Source organism: Thunnus albacares, chromosome 17 (assembly GCF_914725855.1).
Source record: "Thunnus albacares chromosome 17, fThuAlb1.1, whole genome shotgun sequence".
In the NCBI taxonomy this organism is placed as follows: Eukaryota; Metazoa; Chordata; class Actinopteri; order Scombriformes; family Scombridae; genus Thunnus; species Thunnus albacares.
In genome coordinates, this window is record NC_058122.1 from 29,854,058 (window position 1) to 29,875,000 (window position 20,943).

The following is a 20,943-nucleotide window of genomic DNA, read 5'->3' on the forward strand; positions in this document are numbered from 1 at the left end:
AACAATCTGCAGTGGAACTTTACAGACTTTAATGTCAAAAAACAACAAAATACTACAAGAAGAAAAAGTGAATAAAACATGAGAATATAAAAAATAAACCATGAAACCTGTTTTCAAAAAGCTGTGAATCATTTTTTCAGAGTAAATGTTCAGTTTAAAAGTTTAATATCATTAACAACAAATAAAAACACTGATGTCATTAAGACTGATAGAAAATTATAGAAATTAATAAATAGAAATACAAATAAAATAAACTTATTTTCAAAATGATTTTGTATAATATTCAACATTTTGATAAAACAAATCAATAAAGTTTTTATAAGAAAAATGAATCAGAATATAAAAACATTCCTCAAATATTTAGTTTTACAGATAATTCTGTATAAACACCAGTGAAACTTCTTTAAAGTGACTCAACATTATTTTTCTTCTTTTTTTTTTTTTTACTGTTGTGCAACAGAAACTTTTCATGATTAAATCTCAGAGTTCAGTCATTTGATTTATTGCAGATTAGTTTGGAAACAAATGGAAAATCTTTCAGGTTATTTTGTTCTAGATGCACATTTATGAATCATAAAGTTGTATTTATATAAACAAACTAACACATGAAGTGTTGCTGCAGTTCAGTTCTGGTTTTATTGGATTTAAACACATCACACAGCAGATTAAAGCACTTTATTTCTGTATCAAACAGAATCATTAATAATCTGTTAATGAGCCAGAAAACCTGCAGAAACTGTTTCATCAAGAATCAAACTCTTGAAATTCCTCACAGGAAGTCTGAACCTTTGGGGCAAAAATGTGTAAAGTGATGTTTAATTGACGGCAGGTTTGAAACATGCAGGTTTCCGTCCGATCAGCGCTGCTCATACTGTCGTCGTGACGCAGCAGCAGCTTTCGTCACTCCGTGAATTACTCGAGCGGTGACGGTGCCGCCGCACACCGTCAATGGAAAATCCCGCAGGAGGAGATAAAAAGTCCAAACCGCTGCAAATGGAAGCTAAACGAGATTTTAACGAGTTTATCGGCGGACAAACATCGAGACAGAAGAGACACCGACAGCCGCCCTGACAGACATGAACACCGTGACAGGTAAGAACAGACCTGAACACTCCGACACACCTGCCAGGTGAGAACAGACGTTCACCCAGCAGGCTGCTGAGACCAGCAGGAACATGCATGAGTCTGCTGCATGGAGCTCAAACTTTCACGTTTTTTAAAAAAAAAAATGTAATTCTGTTAAAAGTTTGTGTCTGATGACCTGAGATGAACATTTGCACCCTCGACCCCCCCTCCCTGCAGAACCTGGACTCACCTGAGACTCTGCAGATATGGGGGGTTATCAGTGCCTGCTGCACTTTCATACACATGCTTGTTAGTGCCAAAACTGCTGAGTGAGAATTAAAAATATGGTCATTATTCATGTTGTTGTTTAGAGCTGCACTGATCAGTCGATTAATTGATTAGTAAATTAATTGCCAACTATTTTCATAATCAATTCATTGTTTTGAGACATTTTTGAAGAAGTGTCCAGATTATCTGATTGTTAAATGTGAATATTTTCTGGTTTCTTTAGTCTCTTTGACAGTAAACTGAAGATCTTTGAGTTATTGATAAAACCAGACATTTGAGGACGTCTGATCCACATTTTTCACCCGACTGATTAATGGAGGAAATAATCGTTAGTTGCAGCTCTGTTACTGTTGTTATTAATACACACTGAAAATCACTGTGTTAATATTTCACCTAGTTTGGGTGAATACAGCAGCGACACGGCAGCTGACTTCATGCTGTTTTGATCCGTTTGTGTTATTTTTTTTATTATGAACTCAAACTCAAGCTTGTTAAAATCTACTTTACTCTTTTTAAACCTTCATGATTGTTAATAACATTGTTTTATACAAGAAATAAAACATTTGTGACAGTTTTTATCTGAAGCTTGTTGTGTGTAACACTGGCTCACACTCGCTGAGGTTAACCTGATGTTGTGTTGGTGCTGTATTGATCCAAACGGGGTTAAATATTAACCCAGTGATCCACTTTCTGTTTCTCCCTGCAGTTGTCGCTCTCCTTCACTGCTTCCTGTTTGCAGTTTTGGTCCAATCAGCTCCCCTTGGCTCGGCGTCCGAGCCTCCGGCAGCGTTCAGAACGGTGGCCGAGCGAGCGAAGACACTAGTGGAGAAAATCCTGAAAGACATCCCCATCGCCCACGCCGCCACCATCACTACCGAGGTAAACGAGACGCCCGATCGACTGGCTCAGCTGAACTGCTATTGGCTGTTCTGTTCTGTTAACCAGCAGCGTTTTCTCCTCTTCCTGTTCTCAGGGTTTGACCCTTGACGCCTCCGGACAGACAACGAACCTGCAGATGATGGTGAAAACGCTCGGCATCCCTGACGCACCCGTCATCAAACCGCTGTCCGAACGCTTCACACTGGTGAGTCTGCAGTCTGTTCTGGGGACGTGGAGGGGGTTACTCAGTCCCAGACGAGGTTTTAGGTGTGACTGGGGAGGTGACTGGGGAGGTGACTGGGGAGGTGACTGGGGAGGTGACTGGGGGTCTCCAGGAGGACCTTGGAAGACAGAGGGGTTCCTCAGGTCCTTTAGCTGGATCTGGATGTTCTTTATGAGGTTCTAGGGCTGAATGAGGGGGTTCATTGGGTTACTAGGGGGTTTATTTAGTCCTTGGGGTGAGGAGATAGGTCCTGTGGATGACTGAGGGTTTTTTATGTTCTTAAGGAGATTCTGGGTGTCCTTTAGGGTGCCCAGGAAGTTCTTTAGGTCATTCATTAGGTTGTAAGGCCTCTAGGGATCCTTGTAGTGGTACTTTTGGTTCTTGAGGATGATCTAGAAGTTCTTGAGGTGGCTTTTATGGTGCCTCTAAGGGGACTAAGTGACTAAGGGGTTTCTTGGGGCCCTTAAAGATGCACTATGTAAGATTTGGCTTGAAATTTAGTTTAAAACATTCAAAAATTAACTAAAATTATCAACAGAATGTGAAGAAATAACAGTTTTGATGTTATGTCAAAAACGTCTATGTATTGTTTTACAGAGATAGAGAAGTTAGCATGCTAACCAGCTAGCCCCAGCCAGTCCTGTCTCATAATACCACTTTGCACCTCAGAGGCGATAGTGAGTCACTGTAGTGTCCAGTCTGCCCTCAGTCCAACACGAGAGGAAGAAGAAGTGCTGCCCTGAGCCACTGGCAGTGATGGTGGAGCCAGGCTGAGCTGTAGGACTGTTAATCATGTGACACTTTATTAGGTTTTAATATTTTTCAGGCGAGAAAGTAACCATTTAGATTCCCAATATGTGGTCAGTTTATCCAAATAACGCCTGTTTGGAAATTTGCGCCGATGCAACAGCTGCAGCAGGTGAGACAGCTGGTCATCTCAGCTACACGGTCCGATGACTGAAACTTTAATTTCTCATCAGACAGAGGCAGAGAGGGGAAGTCCAGGGAGGAAAGGCAGATAAGGATTCACCCTTCAACTCTTAATTCTCAGCAGAGACCAATAGAAACTCCCTAGAGAAGGAGAGAATTCATTAAAATGACCTGTTACAGTGAAGAATGTGGGATTATTGTGACGCATGTGGCTGTTTGTACAAATACTGACATTGAACTTCATACAGTATCTCTTTAGCCTGCAAACCGGGGGATCCGCATTCACAAATGTGACCCGGTTATTGCAATAAAACTCTGAAAGACAACTTGCTCTCTGTGAATTTGTCTTTAAATTTCCACCACACTGATCTGGTGCAGGTGACCAGATCTTACGTCGTGCACCTTTAAGGTGTTCCTCAGCGTGAGGAGGGTTTTTAGGTATTCCAAACCTTTTGGAGTTTAGGCTACTGGTGGGTTAAATCAGCCGTTTTATGGGTGACCAAGTGGGTCTTTCAGGAGGTTCTGGGGTCCTCGTAATGGTTCTTCATGATGGTTGGATTTAGGGGTCCATGGGGTGTTTTGAGGGTGACGAGAGGATCCTTTAGGTGGTTGTAAAGGTGACTGGGGAGGTTCTAGGGGTCCTTGTTATGGTTCTTGGGTTGGTTCCATCAGTTACTGAGGAAGTTCTTGAGGTCTTTTGGGTGATTGAGGAGGATATATTAGGTTATTCTGTGGGTAACTAAGGGGGTTCTTGGGGTCTTTAAGGAGGTTCTGGGTGTTCTTTAGGTGGCACCAGAACCTCCTTATCAGAGGTGACTAGGGAGTCCTTTGGTCCATCATGATGGTCTGGGGGGTCCTTGTGGAGCTTCTGGTTCTTCTGTGGTTGTTGGGGGGATTCTGGGAGGGATGCGTTTTCTGGGATGTGGCTCTTTGAGGAAATTCTGGAAGTTTGAGGAGTTCTTTCAGGGTTCTTGAAACCAGTGAACCAGTGTTTGATGACATCAGGACTGTGTGGATCTGCAGATCTTCTTCCAGGTTCAGTGTCAGTGATGTCATGTGTTTGTGTTTCGCACCCTGCAGGACATGTATGTGAGTCGTATGTCAGCGGGCAGCCGGTTGTACCAGGGGCTGCTGGGAGTTTTGTCGGACCGACTGAGCGGACTGAGCGACCTGCGATCCGAACTCAGAGACCTGCTGACCCAGATCAGCAAGGTAACACTAATCTGTGATGACATCACCTCTGAGCTGCACATACGTGTTTCTGTCCCAACACGCTAACAGCTGTGTGTGTTTCTGTGTGTGTCAGATGAGGGAGGCAGCTCAGCTCGCTACCGGCAGTGACGCGGATCAGAACCAGAGTCTGGACCTCGCCTCTCGTCTCCAGGGTAACTACGAGGTCCAGGTGGCGGCCCACATGACGCTGTCAAAGCTCCGCTCCTTCTGTCACGACCTGATCCGCAGCCTGAGAGCTGTCGCCACCTACAGACCCAGCCCCGCAGGTACAGTCTAAGCTCCGCCCACCAGCGGTGACGCGGCACCGCGTTCGAGGACACACAGGAAGAATCCGACAAACGGGACGAAAATCTGACAACCGTCATCACCCTTTTAATCTGCAGTTAATCAAAACCATCTGAAAACAGAAACAAAACAGGAACATATTGTGCTCGATAATGAGCACCGAGTGGAACATCCGTCCGTAGAGACGATCTCTGGCGAGTCTTCTTTTGGTTAACGCTGATGGACTTTTAAGTATTTATTTATTTTAAGTATTTTTTCCCAGAAAACTACAAGAAAGATGAGGAGAAAAAACCAGAAGGCTCCGCCTGGACTCGAGGCCTCTGTGGTCATTTTGCTTCTCAGTGTTTGAATATTTTCTCTCAGCTTATCAGCACTTTGTGAACAATCCCAGAGTGTTTGTGTGTTGGAGCATGTCAGCCACTGTCTTATCAGGCAGAGGATCAAAGCGCCGACTTGCTTTTTTTAGAAAACATCAGGAATGTCAAGCTGCCGGAGGACGAACATTTGTAAAAAGCTCTGACAGACTGATGGAGACGTGCAGGTCTGAACCTGCTGCTCACGTCTCCAACACTCCTGCAGCACTCCTGAAAACCACTTTCACTTCTTTAACAGAATCCTGCAGCATCAAATACAACGAGTTTAACCCCAGAGACTGACAGGAAGAAGACAGAGGACGTGACCTTTTTAGACTTGTTCACCTGTCCTCGATCATCTCGGTTAAAGCTTGTTTGTGAGTCGCTGCTGGACTCTCGTTTGTGTCGGCGGACGTTATTCACACAGCGTCACATTTCAGACAAACGACAGATACGTGAGAGTCCGACAACGATTACACGTCACTGCACACGCATCAAACATGTGAACACGCTTACAGCCAGCGTGTCACACAGTCTGGATTCTATCAGAACTTTAAAGTAGAGCTGCAACGATTCATCGATTAGTTGCCAACTATTAAATTAAGATAATCAATTAATAGTTTTGAGTCATTTTTGAAGAAGATATTTTCTGGTTTCTTTAGTCTCTATGACAAAATAAGACATTTGAGGACGTCGTCCTGGGAAACATTGATCCATTTTCTGACATTTTATGGACCAAACAACTAATCAATTAATCAAGAAACTAATCGACAGATTAATCGATAATGAAAATAATCGTTAGTTGCAGCTCTACTTTGAAGAGGAACTCAAAGACTCCTGAACATCTCGTCTTTGCCGCCTGCAGCAGTGATGTCACGCCGTACTCCGGTACGCCGTGACATCACAGGTGGGCGGGGTTTCAGGCTGCGGTTGAGTTGTGAAGCAGCGACACGAGATGCCGTCGCCGAGGTTCACCGTCAGAAATATAGATTTATATTTATTTTAGCGTTTTTGAGTATTTTAAAAAAGAACCCTGAAAATAAAATGTCTAATTATTATATTTATATCTGAATCAGTATCGATCAATATATCTGAACCAATCACTTGTATAAATTCAGCTGTTATGATATAAAACAGCAGCTCTCAGGTATTTATATAATTTTTGTATTTATTGTGGATATTTATTGATTATTTATCACATGATGTAATACTGAATGGTTTGTTTGTAAACTGGAGACTGAAACAACAATATTTGTTTGATATATTTTAATATCATCAGAGAGACGCCTTCACATGTTCAGCAGAGATTTTGAGGGTAAAAATGGGGTCAAAGGTCATTTTTTTTATACTTTATTTGTAGAGCAGCTTTCATGCAAAGATGAAGCCAAAGTGTTTTTCCTTCTTTATTCATATTGTGTTTTTTTTATAATGTTTTATACTCTTGTTATCAAATGTTTTTTACTCATTATTTTAACTTTTGGCCAAAGTTCAGAATGTGACTCGGCTGAATGAATCACTTCAGGAAGTTTCTCTCGTTGAGCAACAGCAGCGATGACTCAGCAGAACGAGTTTGTGTGTTTTAAAGCGTGTTTGGCGTGTGTCATCAGTCAGCTGGTGTCCAAGTAAACCCCGTGGGTGAGCCGATTACTAAACAGTATTTATTTCTTTATTTATGAATCAAATTGTTTTATAAGTTTCTATAATGTGTAATGATTTTAAAACTGTGATTGTTCTTGTTGTGTCAGTGAGGAGTCACATCTTTGTTTATTTATTAATGATGAACACATCTTACATCTGTTTCTACTTTTTGATACTTGATGTGTTTAGTTTTTGTAAATGAAAGTTGATTTTTCTGTTCATTTTACTGCATTTAATCCAGTCGAGGTAAACTGCTTCTATTTGTTCTGTTTTATCTACAACACACACACACACACACTCATCACACACACACACACACACACACACACACACACACACACACACACACACTCATCACACACTGCTGACTCCACTCATGTCAACACTCCATGTTATCAATATTTAGTTCACTTCATTTAAAGCTATAATATGTAATTATTCCACATTAAAATGTGTAAAAACAACTAGATCTATGTTATATATGTTGTTGAGTTGTGTACTTACATTATCCCAAATGTTTCCAACAATGTTCAAACTCAGAGAAATCTGTAATTTAATCAAAGTAACGGACCGTTTCATTTGGTCGCCTGTCGATGGCGTCATACCTCCTCTACCAAAGAGTAAACACGCACCAGATGCATACGGCGGCGCTGTGTTTGTCCGCTACAATGGCGTCTACCAAAGAGTAACTTACACACATACAAGATAATACATCGGCGTTGTGGTTGTTCCACACAAACTGTTATAAATGGACTTTTATTCAGTTTTAAGACACATTTTCATGATAAATTTAGGTGGTTTTTAACTATATCTTTTAGCCGGAAGAAGGATTTTAGTCATTGGACGTCTGGATCTTAAGTTATCAGAGAAATAAACTGGACAAACGTTAGCAGCAGCTCGGCTAACAGCCCCTCCAGGAAGTCCGGTGGTCACCAAACATCGTCGGAGAAATATTGATTTTTTAGGTGAAACAGCTTTAATTAGTATTTTTACCTGTAATCTGCGGGTCCGTTTGTTCTGGAGAGGAGGAGCGATGAACACTGGAGTAATCCCGCTGAAACTGGTTATTTAACGACGAAGACAACAACTCCCATGATCCCTTGCTGCTTCACACCGTCATCACACTCTGTCTGTTGTTATTGTTTTGATTGAGACGCCTTGCGGCTGAAATTACATGTTGTTTGTTTAATTTGTGTAAATAAGCTCGTCCGGTGTGTCTCTTGTTGTATCTAAAGAATCAGGTCACAACAACATGTAGACAGGATGTAACTGAACTAGTTTCACACTAATAGTCACATCATTCAAATGTTCATATTCATTCACATCTTTAAAAAGTTCTTAATGATAAAACAACTGTTTTAAACTGTTTGGTACGGTGGCCGACGAGAGCAAACGCAACTCAAGAAAACACAAAACACATTCAGACAGAAACAAGGTCACAGACATGTACGAGTGAAGTTATTGAATATTGTTTGATGTTTCTGTGTTGTGTTGTGGGATTTGCAGCATGTTTTCTAAACGCTGCTCATGTACTGATGATGTTTTGTTAAGTTTGCTCTTGCGGGCCACCGTAGTTTTATCCCTCTGACGTCTATCAGCAACTCTCGACTGTTCTCTGGTTTTAAATAAAAACAAAGCTTTTGCTAAACGTTTCTCTCAGATTTATTGAAATATTTAAATTGTAGATTTCAGAGGTCAAAGGTCATTCAGTACAGACGACATCAGAAACAAACACATCAGACTTTTTAGTTTTGATGCTTCAAACAGTGAAATTTAATCTGAATATCTGACGTCACACAAACTCACCTTCTCTGTTTGTGTCTCTTCTTCATTGATAAAAACTGTTCATTTCAGGCTCCGCCCCCTTTCAACGCCAACATTTACAGACTAAAAAAAAACAAAAACTTTTGTAATTCGGAATTCAAAACTCAAAGAAATTCATTTTCATTTCCTTTTGTCTTGAGGACAAAAATAATGTTTCTGTTTCAGTTTTTAATATTTTTTTTTAGGTAAATTACTCAAGCGGCGTCACAACTCAGGCTCCGCCTCCTCTGGAGGCGTGGCCTAAAAGGGTGTTTCCTCCAGAGGAGGCGGAGCTGGAGGCTGAACCTGCTCCTCCACAGGTGAAACCGTCCGATGTCTCCGTTCGCCTCAACAAACACCTGCTGACATCATCAGGGTGTGCAGAGGATTGTGGGATACGGAGGACCAAACGTGTGGTGACGTGCAAGAGCGAGAGAACGCTCTCCGAATCAAAAATATGATTTAAATTGTCCAATTTAGTTTTTATTTAGTGATGAAAATGAAAATAAACACAAACAAAAGAAGAAAAGAGAAATCATGAACGTTAAAATAAAAATATTAAAACGAGTGAACTTTTGTAATTTGTCCTTTGGGGCCACCGTAAGAAGGCAGAGCCTGAAATATATCATCATTTCAAGTTTTAATTTTTATAATTTCTTATTATTCAACTTTTTTTGTCATCACTGAGCTTCCGTACAGCTGCTGAAGAAATCAGGTTGTAGTTTTGTTCTTGTAAAAACCTTCCAGACATCATGTTTGCATTTGATATTTTCAGGACAGGACGTGTAGAAACCTGGAGCAGAGACTGTTTGTGGAGTCAAACATTCACTCTCACAGCTTTTTGTTGCTGTTCAGATTCTGGATCCTGTCTCCCCCTGGTGGTGGTCTTCAGTTCCTGCGCTGCTCCTGGTCTTTCCTTCGTTGTTTCTCTTTCTGTTTCTCCATTTTGTCGAGAGCTTTTCGCTCTTTCTCTGCTGCGGTTTGGATGTCTTTAATGCGACGCTTCAGAGCGCTGCGATCAGACGAACTGAGCACGCCCAGACCCTGCAGAGGACGAGATCCGACAGAAACGCTACAGCATCATCAGAGCTGGGAAGTAACGAAGTACATTTACTCAAATACTGAAGTACAGTTTAGAGGTATTTGTACTTTACTTGAGTATTTCCATGTGATGCTACTTTCTACATTTCAGAGGGAAATATTGTACTTTCTACTCCACTACATTTATTTGACAGCTTTAGTTACTTTTCAGATGAAGATTTGACACAATGGATAATATAACAAGCTTTTAAAATACAACACATTGTTAAAGATGAAACCAGTGGTTTCCAACCTTTTTGTCTTTTGACGTCTTACAAAAAGCAGTGTGTAGTCGGGGTCACATTTCACATGTCTATGAGTTGTTAACAGCTCCACCAAATAGTGATTTTTCCCTCTAAACTTCTCACATGCTTTCATTTCAATAAATGTTCAAATGATCCAATATTTCAGCAAAAATCAAAGATTAGAGAAAAAGTCCAAAAACTGAAAACAGATTTGTGTATCAGAACTTTGTTTTTTCTTCTTTCCTCTCCCATTAATCATCTCACCACCCCTCAGATTTAACTGCTGACCCTTTGGAGGGGCCCGACCCCTAGGTTGGGAACCACTGGACTAAACTAGCTAACTGTATATAAAGTAGTGTAAACTAGCTCCACCTCCAGCAGCTACAACAGTAACATGCTGCTCTAACACTGATGCTTCACTATTAATAATCTAATGATGTCATATATAATAATATATCAGTCAGAGGGACCAAACCACTACTTTTACTGCAATACTTTAACTACATCAAGCTCATAATACTTATGTACTTTTACTGCAATACTTTAACTACATCAAGCTCATAATACTTATGTACTTTTACTGCAATACTTTAACTACATCAAGCTCATAATACTTATGTACTTTTACTGCAATACTTTAACTACATCAAGCTCATAATACTTATGTACTTTTACTGCAATACTTTAACTACATCAAGCTCATAATACTTATGTACTTTTACTGCAATACTTTAACTACATCAAGCTCATAATACTTATGTACTTTTACTGTAGGAGGGTTTTTTGCTGTATTTCTACTGAGCATCAGTGAATCTCAGGATGGAAACTGATTGGGTGAATTATGGGATTGATTTACCATCATTATTTTATGTTTGTGTCTTTTGTCCTTTTGTAAGTAAAATAATAAGAAACATGAGAACGAGGCGTCAGAGAGAATCTGAGTTAATGAAAAACACTGAAACATGTTTTTCATTAACAGTCAGCCTGAAACCTTTAAACATCAAACTCTGAACGTGTTAAAGAGAAAACATGGAGGTGTTTTCTTATAATTAAAGACACAAACTGATCGTCACGACTTCGATGATGATGAAGATGAACTGAACTCACCTTCAGCTTGTTTCCATCCATCTGCAGCAGCTGCTGTCCGTCCACGTCCCTCGCACTGAACTCTGGGACGTATTGCTCCATGTTGAGTCCTCGCAGCCACTGACAGACCTGCTGAGACGTCCACGAAGACACGAGGCAGGACGACTCGTCACACGTCTGAGGAGGAGGAGGAGGAGGAGGAGGAGGAGGAGGAGGAAGAGTATGAATAACCAGGATGAACAGGTAACAGGCGGGTGTCTTTCACGTGGATGGGTGTGCGTTACCTCGTCGGAGGACTGGGACAGGGTGTGGTAGGGATGTGAGGATCTGGAGGAGGAGCAGTCGACGGGAGGAGAGGTGGAGGAGGAGGTGTGAGGAGGAGAGAACTCCTCGCTGAGAGCCGACTCCTGTGGGACGAACGCAGGAGTCAGAGACATCGTATGTTCATATAGAAACCATTAGAGAGTCATTGATCTGTCTCACTGCTCACATTCACTGATCTTTATCAAACATGGTTCTTATTTCTTTCTTTCTATTATTATTTTACACTTTTAGAGTCAACAGAGCTCGTGTTTTACATCGTTTCCGTCTCTACTCCGTCTGTGTCTCAGCTCAAAGCTCATTGGTTCCTGTGGAAGATGTAAAACAGCTCACAAACACAAAGACTCAGCTGCTCGCTGTAGTTTTACAGTTTTACAGCAAACAATCAGGAGAAGGTTAGGTAACGGTGTGTTTGTCAGGGACTATTTTCAGCGGCGGATGAATCCACACTTTGATGCTGTGGTGAGTGTTTCTGGCTCCAGTTCAGTGCTGGTTTTAGTCTAAACATGAAGAAAAATATAGAATTAAACTTTAAAATACCTGCTGATGATGAATCAGCTGATATTTGTTTTTAACTCTCAAACATTGATGTTGGCTTCAAGATTAAGGTATCAGTCTGGTTGTAGAGAGAGTATTACTGCCTCCAACGTGCACACACACACACACACACACACACACACACACACACACACACACACACACACAGACACACACACACACACACTCAGCATATTACAGCCATCAGGCAGCTGATGGATGTTTAATGGAGCTCTTTCTTTCCTCTGAGCTCTAATGGTGGAGAGAAAGTCATAAACTAAATAGATAAAATCTGAAAGCAGAAGAAACACACACACACACACGCACACTCACTCACACACACACACACACACACACACACACACACATGCACACACACACAACACACACATGCATACACACACAACACACACACAACACACACATGCACACACACACAACACACACATGCATACACACACAACACACACACAACACACACATGCACACACACACACACACACACACACACACACACACACACACACACACAACACACATGCACACACACACATGCACAACACACACATGCACACACACACAACACACATGCACACACACACATGCACAATACACACACACACGCACATTATTCCTTCAGGCTATAACAGCAGATTTATCACCAACCACAAAACAAACCAAAACCACAGCTGTGTGATCATGTGACTGTGATGTGTGTGTGTGTGTGTGTGTGTGTGTGTGACTGTGGTGTGTGTGTGTGTGTGTGTGTGTGTGTGTGTGTGTGTGTGTGTGTGTTGCAGTGGTTAAGCTAAAATGCAGGACAGCCGTGTCGGATGAGTAAATCAGAAAAATCAATAAACAGACACACACACTGCCAACTAATACACTGTGTGTGTGTGTGTGTGTGTGTGTGTGTGTGTGTGTGTTCATGTTTAATATAGCTGGATGATAATTCACTATGACACCACAGCAACAGGAGATCGTGGCTTGTGATTGGTTGGCAGAGTGCAACAGTGTTACCGCTCCCTGTCCGCAGGGTTTTAACCCTTCGTACCTTCTCTGACGGTGTCGTAACTTGTATAAACTCAATAATAACTTGTGGGAACAGGATCATAACTATGCAAATGCAATAATAACAAGCAGCTACAAGATAACTGTTGCAAACAAGATCCATATCTCGTGCAAACAAGATCACTTGTGCGAACAAGATAAATTGTTCAGACAAGAAAATGACTCATATGAACAAGATAATAACTTAAAGGAAAATGATCCGTATCACCTGCAACAATATAATCTATTCATATGGCATAATAACTGATGTGAACCGGGTAATACTGGGTGTGAATAAGATACGTTACAGGAAAAAGATAATAAGTTGTGGGTGTTTTCATGCAGGATCATTGTGTCCTTTAAGTATCTGAAGCTTTGAATTAATAGACAACAGTCTTCACTCTCCTGAGAACAGTCAGGAAACAACATGGAGGAAGTGTTGAGTTTGTCCGGTACCTGAGAGTGAGACTTGCGGGGTCTCGGGGAGCCCAGCGGGGGGATTTTGGGGGAGCAGGGGGGAGTCCCGGAGGAGGAGAGGGACCCCCGTCCCTCGGAGAACCAGGAGAACGGGACGAAGGATCCCGAGGAGCGAGACGGACTCTCAGACGGCTCTCTGAGGACACAAGACATGAAAACATCCGACCGTCTGTTTGTGTGCAGCTTGTTTTCATTGTGTTGGTCCAGTCTGAGATGTTAAATGACTCACCTGCTGCCCACAGACAGTCTGTTGGATTTATCTTTCCTCACTCTGATATATGAACGTCTCAGAGTCACCCTGACAGAGACACAACGGTACATTTTCATTATATTATATATTCAGATGTTCATGTTCTCTGATGTTTGTAGCTGCGTTTAGATGCTAACTAGCTTCTCAGATGTTACACGTGTTGTCTATGAGGAACCAATTTGCATTATTTACAGGTAATTATTAGGACATTTATTTGTAAATAATGGACATGACAAAATAAATATTCTATTTATTATTTTCTATTTGAAGGCAACACTTTACTTTAAGTCCCGTTATTTATCATTAATAAATGTTTATAACATACTATGATGTAGTTATAAGCAGATAAAAGGACATTTTGAAGTGTTTGTTAATGTTCAGTATTTATTCTAAATTCTCCAATGAAGACATATTTTATATTATCACAGCTGTATTTTACTATATTAATTATCTGTTTATTCAGCAGCAAACACTTCTGTGTGTCCACAGGAAGAGTTATAACTGTTGACTAACACATTAATAACTTATATCTGCTAAAAACTACATTATAGTGAGTCACAAACCATTTAGTGAACTTTATAAATACTGATTATTAATGATAAATATGGGGACTTAAAGTGTTGCCCAGGAACAGACACTAAACAACAAGTAAATCTGAGTTTTTGAAGTTTTCTGATGCTGCTGAAGGAGAACAGGCTCATATTTCTAATCTGAAACTTGTCAGTTTTCATAATCTCACCCCAGGTCCAGGAAGCGTCGTTTGGTTTTCTTGTCAAAGACGACGGTGGGACTGCCGGGATCAGCTGGGCTGGTGTCCCGACTCCTATCAGATACTAACACTAACACACACACACACACACACAGAGTTGTGTTTCCATCACTTAACTGGACACTACATTGATTTACATTCATTTCCTGGAAACTTATCTTAACCCTAATATAACCCTAAACTAACCTTAATATAACCTTTATCCTAACCTTGATATAACCCTAAACTAACCTTAATATAACCTTTACCCTAACCTTACCATAACCCTAAACTAACCTTAATATGACCTTTACCCTAACCTTACCATAACCCTAAACTAACCCTAATATAATCCTTACCGTAACTTTACCATAACCCTAAACTAACCCTAATATAACCCTTACCGTAAGTTTACCATAACCCTAAACTAACCCTAATATAACCCTTACTGTAACCTTACCATAACCCCAAACTAACCCTAATATAACTCTTACCGTAAGTTTACCATAACCCTAAACTAACCCTAATATAACTCTTACCGTAAGTTTACCATAACCCTAAACTAACCCTAATATAACCCTTACTGTAACCTTACCATAACCCCAAACTAACCCTAATATAACTCTTACCGTAAATTTACCATAACCCTAAACTAACCCTAATATAACCCTTACCGTAAGTTTACCATAACCCTAAACTAACCCTAATATAACTCTTACCGTAAGTTTACCATAACCCTAAACTAACCCTAATATAACCCTTACCGTAACCTTACCATAACCCTAAACTAACCCTAATATAACTCTTACCGTAACCTTACCATAACCCTAAACTAACCCTAATATAACTCTTACCGTAAGTTTACCATAACCTTAAACTAACCCTAATATAACTCTTACCGTAACCTTACCATAACCCTAAACTAACCCTAATATAACTCTTACCGTAACCTTACCATAACCCCAAACTAACCCTAATATAACTCTTACCGTAACCTTACCATAACCCTAAACTAACCCTAATATAACCCTTACCGTAAGTTTACCATAACCCTAAACTAACCCTAATATAACCCTTACCGTAAGTTTACCATAACCCTAAACTAACCCTAATATAACCCTTACCGTAAGTTTACCATAACCCTAAACTAACCCTAATATAACCCTTACCGTAAGTTTACCATAACCTTAAACTAACCCTAATATAACTCTTACCGTAACCTTACCATAACCCCAAACTAACCCTAATATAACTCTTACCGTAACCTTACCATAACCCTAAACTAACCCTAATATAACCCTTACCGTAACCTTACCATAACCCCAAACTAACCCTAATATAACTTACTGTAAGTTTACCATAACCCCAAACTAACCCTAATATAACTTACTGTAAGTTTACCATAACCCCAAACTAACCCTAATATAACTCTTACCGTAAATTTACCATAACCCTAAACTAACTCTAATATAACCCTTACCGTAACCTTACCATAACCCTAAACTAACCCTAATATAACTCTTACCGTAACCTTACCATAACCCTAAACTAACCCTAATATAACTCTTACTGTAAGTTTACCATAACCCTAAACTAACCCTAATATAACCCTTACTGTAAGCTTACCATAACCCCAAACTAACCCTAATATAACTCTTACCGTAAGTTTACCATAACCCTAAACTAACCCTAATATAACTCTTACCGTAAGTTTACCATAACCCTAAACTAACTCTAATATAACCCTTACCGTAACCTTACCATAACCCTAAACTAACCCTAATATAACTCTTACCGTAACCTTACCATAACCCCAAACTAACCCTAATATAACTCTTACCGTAAGTTTACCATAACCCTAAACTAACCCTAATATAACCCTTACCGTAACCTTACCATAACCCCAAACTAACCCTAATATAACTCTTACCGTAAGTTTACCATAACCCTAAACTAACCCTAATATAACCCTTACCGTAACCTTACCATAACCCCAAACTAACCCTAATATAACTTACTGTAAGTTTACCATAACCCCAAACTAACCCTAATATAACCCTTACCGTAACCTTACCATAACCCCAAACTAACCCTAATATAACTCTTACCGTAACCTTACCATAACCCCAAACTAACCCTAATATAACCCTTACTGTAACCTTACCATAACCCCAAACTAACCCTAATATAACTCTTACCGTAACCTTACCATAACCCTAAACTAACCCTAATATAACCCTTACCGTAACCTTACCATAACCCCAAACTAACCCTAATATAACCCTTACTGTAACCTTACCATAACCCCAAACTAACCCTAATATAACTCTTACCGTAAGTTTACCATAACCCTAAACTAACCCTAATATAACTCTTACCGTAAGTTTACCATAACCCTAAACTAACCCTAATATAACCCTTACCGTAACCTTACCATAACCCCAAACTAACCCTAATATAACCCTTACCGTAACCTTACCATAACCCCAAACTAACCCTAATATAACTTACTGTAAGTTTACCATAACCCCAAACTAACCCTAATATAACTTACTGTAAGTTTACCATAACCCCAAACTAACCCTAATATAACTCTTACCGTAAATTTACCATAACCCTAAACTAACTCTAATATAACCCTTACCGTAACCTTACCATAACCCTAAACTAACCCTAATATAACTCTTACCGTAACCTTACCATAACCCTAAACTAACCCTAATATAACCCTTACCGTAACCTTACCATAACCCTAAACTAACCCTAATATAACTCTTACCGTAACCTTACCATAACCCTAAACTAACCCTAATATAACTCTTACTGTAAGTTTAGCATAACCCTAAACTAACCCTAATATAACTCTTACCGTAACCTTACCATAACCCCAAACTAACCCTAATATAACCCTTACTGTAAGCTTACCATAACCCCAAACTAACCCTAATATAACTCTTACCGTAAGTTTACCATAACCCTAAACTAACCCTAATATAACTCTTACCGTAAGTTTACCATAACCCTAAACTAACTCTAATATAACCCTTACCGTAACCTTACCATAACCCTAAACTAACCCTAATATAACTCTTACCGTAACCTTACCATAACCCCAAACTAACCCTAATATAACTCTTACCGTAAGTTTACCATAACCCTAAACTAACCCTAATATAACCCTTACCGTAACCTTACCATAACCCCAAACTAACCCTAATATAACTCTTACCGTAAGTTTACCATAACCCTAAACTAACCCTAATATAACCCTTACCGTAACCTTACCATAACCCCAAACTAACCCTAATATAACCCTTACCGTAACCTTACCATAACCCCAAACTAACCCTAATATAACTTACTGTAAGTTTACCATAACCCCAAACTAACCCTAATATAACTCTTACCGTAACCTTACCATAACCCCAAACTAACCCTAATATAACCCTTACTGTAACCTTACCATAACCCCAAACTAACCCTAATATAACTCTTACCGTAACCTTACCATAACCCTAAACTAACCCTAATATAACCCTTACCGTAACCTTACCATAACCCCAAACTAACCCTAATATAACCCTTACTGTAACCTTACCATAACCCCAAACTAACCCTAATATAACTCTTACCGTAAGTTTACCATAACCCTAAACTAACCCTAATATAACTCTTACCGTAAGTTTACCATAACCCTAAACTAACCCTAATATAACCCTTACCGTAACCTTACCATAACCCCAAACTAACCCTAATATAACCCTTACCGTAACCTTACCATAACCCCAAACTAACCCTAATATAACTTACTGTAAGTTCACCATAACCCCAAACTAACCCTAATATAACTTACTGTAAGTTTACCATAACCCCAAACTAACCCTAATATAACTCTTACCGTAAATTTACCATAACCCTAAACTAACTCTAATATAACCCTTACCGTAACCTTACCATAACCCTAAACTAACCCTAATATAACTCTTACCGTAACCTTACCATAACCCTAAACTAACCCTAATATAACCCTTACCGTAACCTTACCATAACCCCAAACTAACCCTAATATAACTTACTGTAAGTTTACCATAACCCCAAACTAACCCTAATATAACTTACTGTAAGTTTACCATAACCCCAAACTAACCCTAATATAACTCTTACCGTAAATTTACCATAACCCTAAACTAACTCTAATATAACCCTTACCGTAACCTTACCATAACCCTAAACTAACCCTAATATAACTCTTACCGTAACCTTACCATAACCCTAAACTAACCCTAATATAACTCTTACTGTAAGTTTACCATAACCCTAAACTAACCCTAATATAACTCTTACCGTAACCTTACCATAACCCCAAACTAACCCTAATATAACTCTTACCGTAACCTTACCATAACCCTAAACTAACCCTAATATAACTCTTACCGTAACCTTACCATAACCCTAAACTAACCCTAATATAACTCTTACTGTAAGTTTACCATAACCCTAAACTAACTCTAATATAATCCTAACCCTAAATCCTCACATTATGAGGACTTGTTTTATGTCCCCATAAGGGCTGTGAGAATTAAACGTGTGTGTATAAGTGTATTTCCAGGTGTGTCCAGATGTGTGTATAAGTGTATTTCCAGGTGTGTCCAGGTGTGTGTATTAGTGTATTTCCAGGTGTGTCCAGGTGTGTGTACCTTCACTGTCGGGCCTCCTGTTCCTCCTCATGTAGACAGGTGAGCAGTCGGAGGAGGGGCAGGACTTGGACGGCGAGCTGCTGGGCGTCACCAGAGCCTCCTGAGATGTGGCATTGGTCAGCTGGTGGTACCGCCCCCGTGGGGGAGCAGCCAATGACGCACCTCCGTCCTCTGGAGAGCGACGCACCTGAAGAAGTGAAGCAGGACGCTGATTCTTCAGTGTTTTATTTTTATCTATGTTGAAGTCACACTCAGTAGTTTTGATGTTTTCGTTAATGTTTCCTGTCTTTCTTTCTTTGTCTCGTTGCTCACTGCGTTAATATTGACGACAGGAACACCTGTCCTCTGATTGGTCTCACCAGTGAAGTGTCAAAGGAGAAGGCGGGGCTTCGAGCTGACAGCAGGGAATCAGGAGAGGGGGAGGAGCCTCGCATGGCCAGGTGGAGAGGTGAGCGGGCGGAGTGTAACGGACTGTCCTGATAACACACACACACACACACAGTTATGTTCATGTTACAGTCATTGAGCCTGTCGGGTGGAAATATTGTTCATATCAATCATTCCTTCAGTGAACTGATGAGCCACAGGAGCGGCTGTGAGGTAGAGCGGGTCGTCCACTAATCAGAAGGTTGGCGGTTCGATCCCCCCTGTCGAAGTCTCCTTGGGCAAGATACTGAACCCCGAACTGCTCCTGATGGCTGTTCCATCAGTGTTGTAAAGTGCTTTGACTGGTCAGTAGACTAGAAAAGTCTTATATAAATGCAGCTCATTTACCAATATTACCATTTTATTTCCATGAAACACTGACTGATTAATTGACTAATTAACCCACCGTCTAACTGACGCCTACCTAACAAACTTTCTAACTAACTAACTAACTACTTTTGTAATCATGTTACATAAATTTTTCCCTCCAGTGAATCTTTTCTTTTTGCTCTGACTCACCATAAATGACTCAAATTTGACTCACATTTATGGTTTTAAATGATTTAATTTTTTCTCATTTTTAAAAATGTCTTTAAATGAGTCATTCGTCTCTTTAAACTTCTCTTTCTTTCTTTTCTCAAACCAGTAATTTGTCCTTTAAATTAAAGACATTTGCTTTGGAAAGACTTTCTTCATATTTCAAATTACATCATTCATGGTCTTAATTGATTTACTGAAGGTTCGACTCACTTCTTAAGTTTACGAGTTTAATTTGATTTATTCGCATATTATTAGTTTGTGCTCTTAAATTACTTCACTTGGTTAATCCAACATTTTCAAATCGTTAAATTATTTGATTTAAGAGCTTTATTTATTTAATTCATGACTCATCTTTAATGTGATAAAGTTGTATAATATATTAATATTTAACTCACATCACACACGTTATTATAACTGGAACATTTACTCTTCTCATCGTCCACCTGTGTGCAAACTAATATTTCCCATCAGCCCCGGTGTGTACCTTCCTCTCCAGGCTGTCGTCGCCCTCCGTCGAGCTCACGCTGTCACGGTAACGGGACCTGGAGGGGCGGTGCCTGCGGGCTTTGACGGACAGCTGGGCTCGGCCCTTCTGGATGCTGTTGTCCAGCAGCTCGGTCTCAGGGATCGCCTCGTTCAGGTCTGAAACACAAACACTTCTTCTTCTTCTCTGCTTTTATCTCTCACACATCCTGACAGATCAATACATCCAGGACATTTTATCACTTTACATTTAAAGATTTATGACTATAGATGTGTGTGTCCTGATCCCTGATGACCCCGCCTGCA

General features: G+C 40.1%; 2 protein-coding genes and 1 long non-coding RNA gene across 4 annotated transcripts in view; 2 read left to right on the forward strand and 1 right to left on the reverse strand.

The window, feature by feature from the left end:
• Window positions 1-716: 716 nt before the first annotated feature.
• LOC122967199 lies at window positions 717-5,885 on the forward strand. Its single transcript, XM_044331723.1, has 5 exons — window positions 717-1,092; window positions 2,060-2,232; window positions 2,327-2,437; window positions 4,466-4,597; window positions 4,692-5,885. The coding sequence occupies exons 1-5, from the start codon at window positions 1,077-1,079 to the stop codon at window positions 4,893-4,895; spliced, it is 636 nt and encodes a 211-aa protein (XP_044187658.1). The 5' UTR covers window positions 717-1,076; the 3' UTR covers window positions 4,896-5,885.
• Window positions 5,886-7,879: 1,994 nt separating this feature from the next.
• samd14 (sterile alpha motif domain containing 14) overlaps window positions 7,880-20,943 on the reverse strand; it is a 17,077-nt gene continuing 4,013 nt past the window's right edge. The window contains exons 2-10 of the mRNA XM_044332643.1: window positions 20,639-20,796; window positions 19,548-19,664; window positions 19,189-19,375; window positions 14,483-14,582; window positions 13,723-13,791; window positions 13,473-13,629; window positions 11,393-11,515; window positions 11,130-11,285; window positions 7,880-9,741 (exon numbers count right to left, since the gene is read on the reverse strand). Coding sequence (XP_044188578.1) covers window positions 9,586-9,741; window positions 11,130-11,285; window positions 11,393-11,515; window positions 13,473-13,629; window positions 13,723-13,791; window positions 14,483-14,582; window positions 19,189-19,375; window positions 19,548-19,664; window positions 20,639-20,796 — 1,223 coding nt within the window. The 3' untranslated portion in view covers window positions 7,880-9,585. The remainder of the gene's footprint in view (window positions 9,742-11,129; window positions 11,286-11,392; window positions 11,516-13,472; window positions 13,630-13,722; window positions 13,792-14,482; window positions 14,583-19,188; window positions 19,376-19,547; window positions 19,665-20,638; window positions 20,797-20,943) is intronic.
• LOC122967816 lies at window positions 19,283-20,713 on the forward strand. 2 transcript variants are annotated; one of them, XR_006398681.1, is made up of 4 exons: window positions 19,283-19,383; window positions 19,521-19,636; window positions 19,758-19,919; window positions 20,626-20,713. It is a non-coding gene; the product is annotated as an uncharacterized LOC122967816 (long non-coding RNA). The 2 variants fall into 2 exon arrangements; XR_006398680.1 differs by lacking the exon at window positions 20,626-20,713 and having other exon boundaries at window positions 19,758-20,181.

Excerpts from the sequence above, each read along its gene's own strand:
- LOC122967199 (XM_044331723.1), top strand. Across the intron at positions 2,438-4,465 it reads TGTCCGAACGCTTCACACTG|GACATGTATGTGAGTCGTAT; the intron begins GTGAGTCTGCAG and ends CGCACCCTGCAG. Across the intron at positions 4,598-4,691 it reads TGCTGACCCAGATCAGCAAG|ATGAGGGAGGCAGCTCAGCT; the intron begins GTAACACTAATC and ends TGTGTGTGTCAG.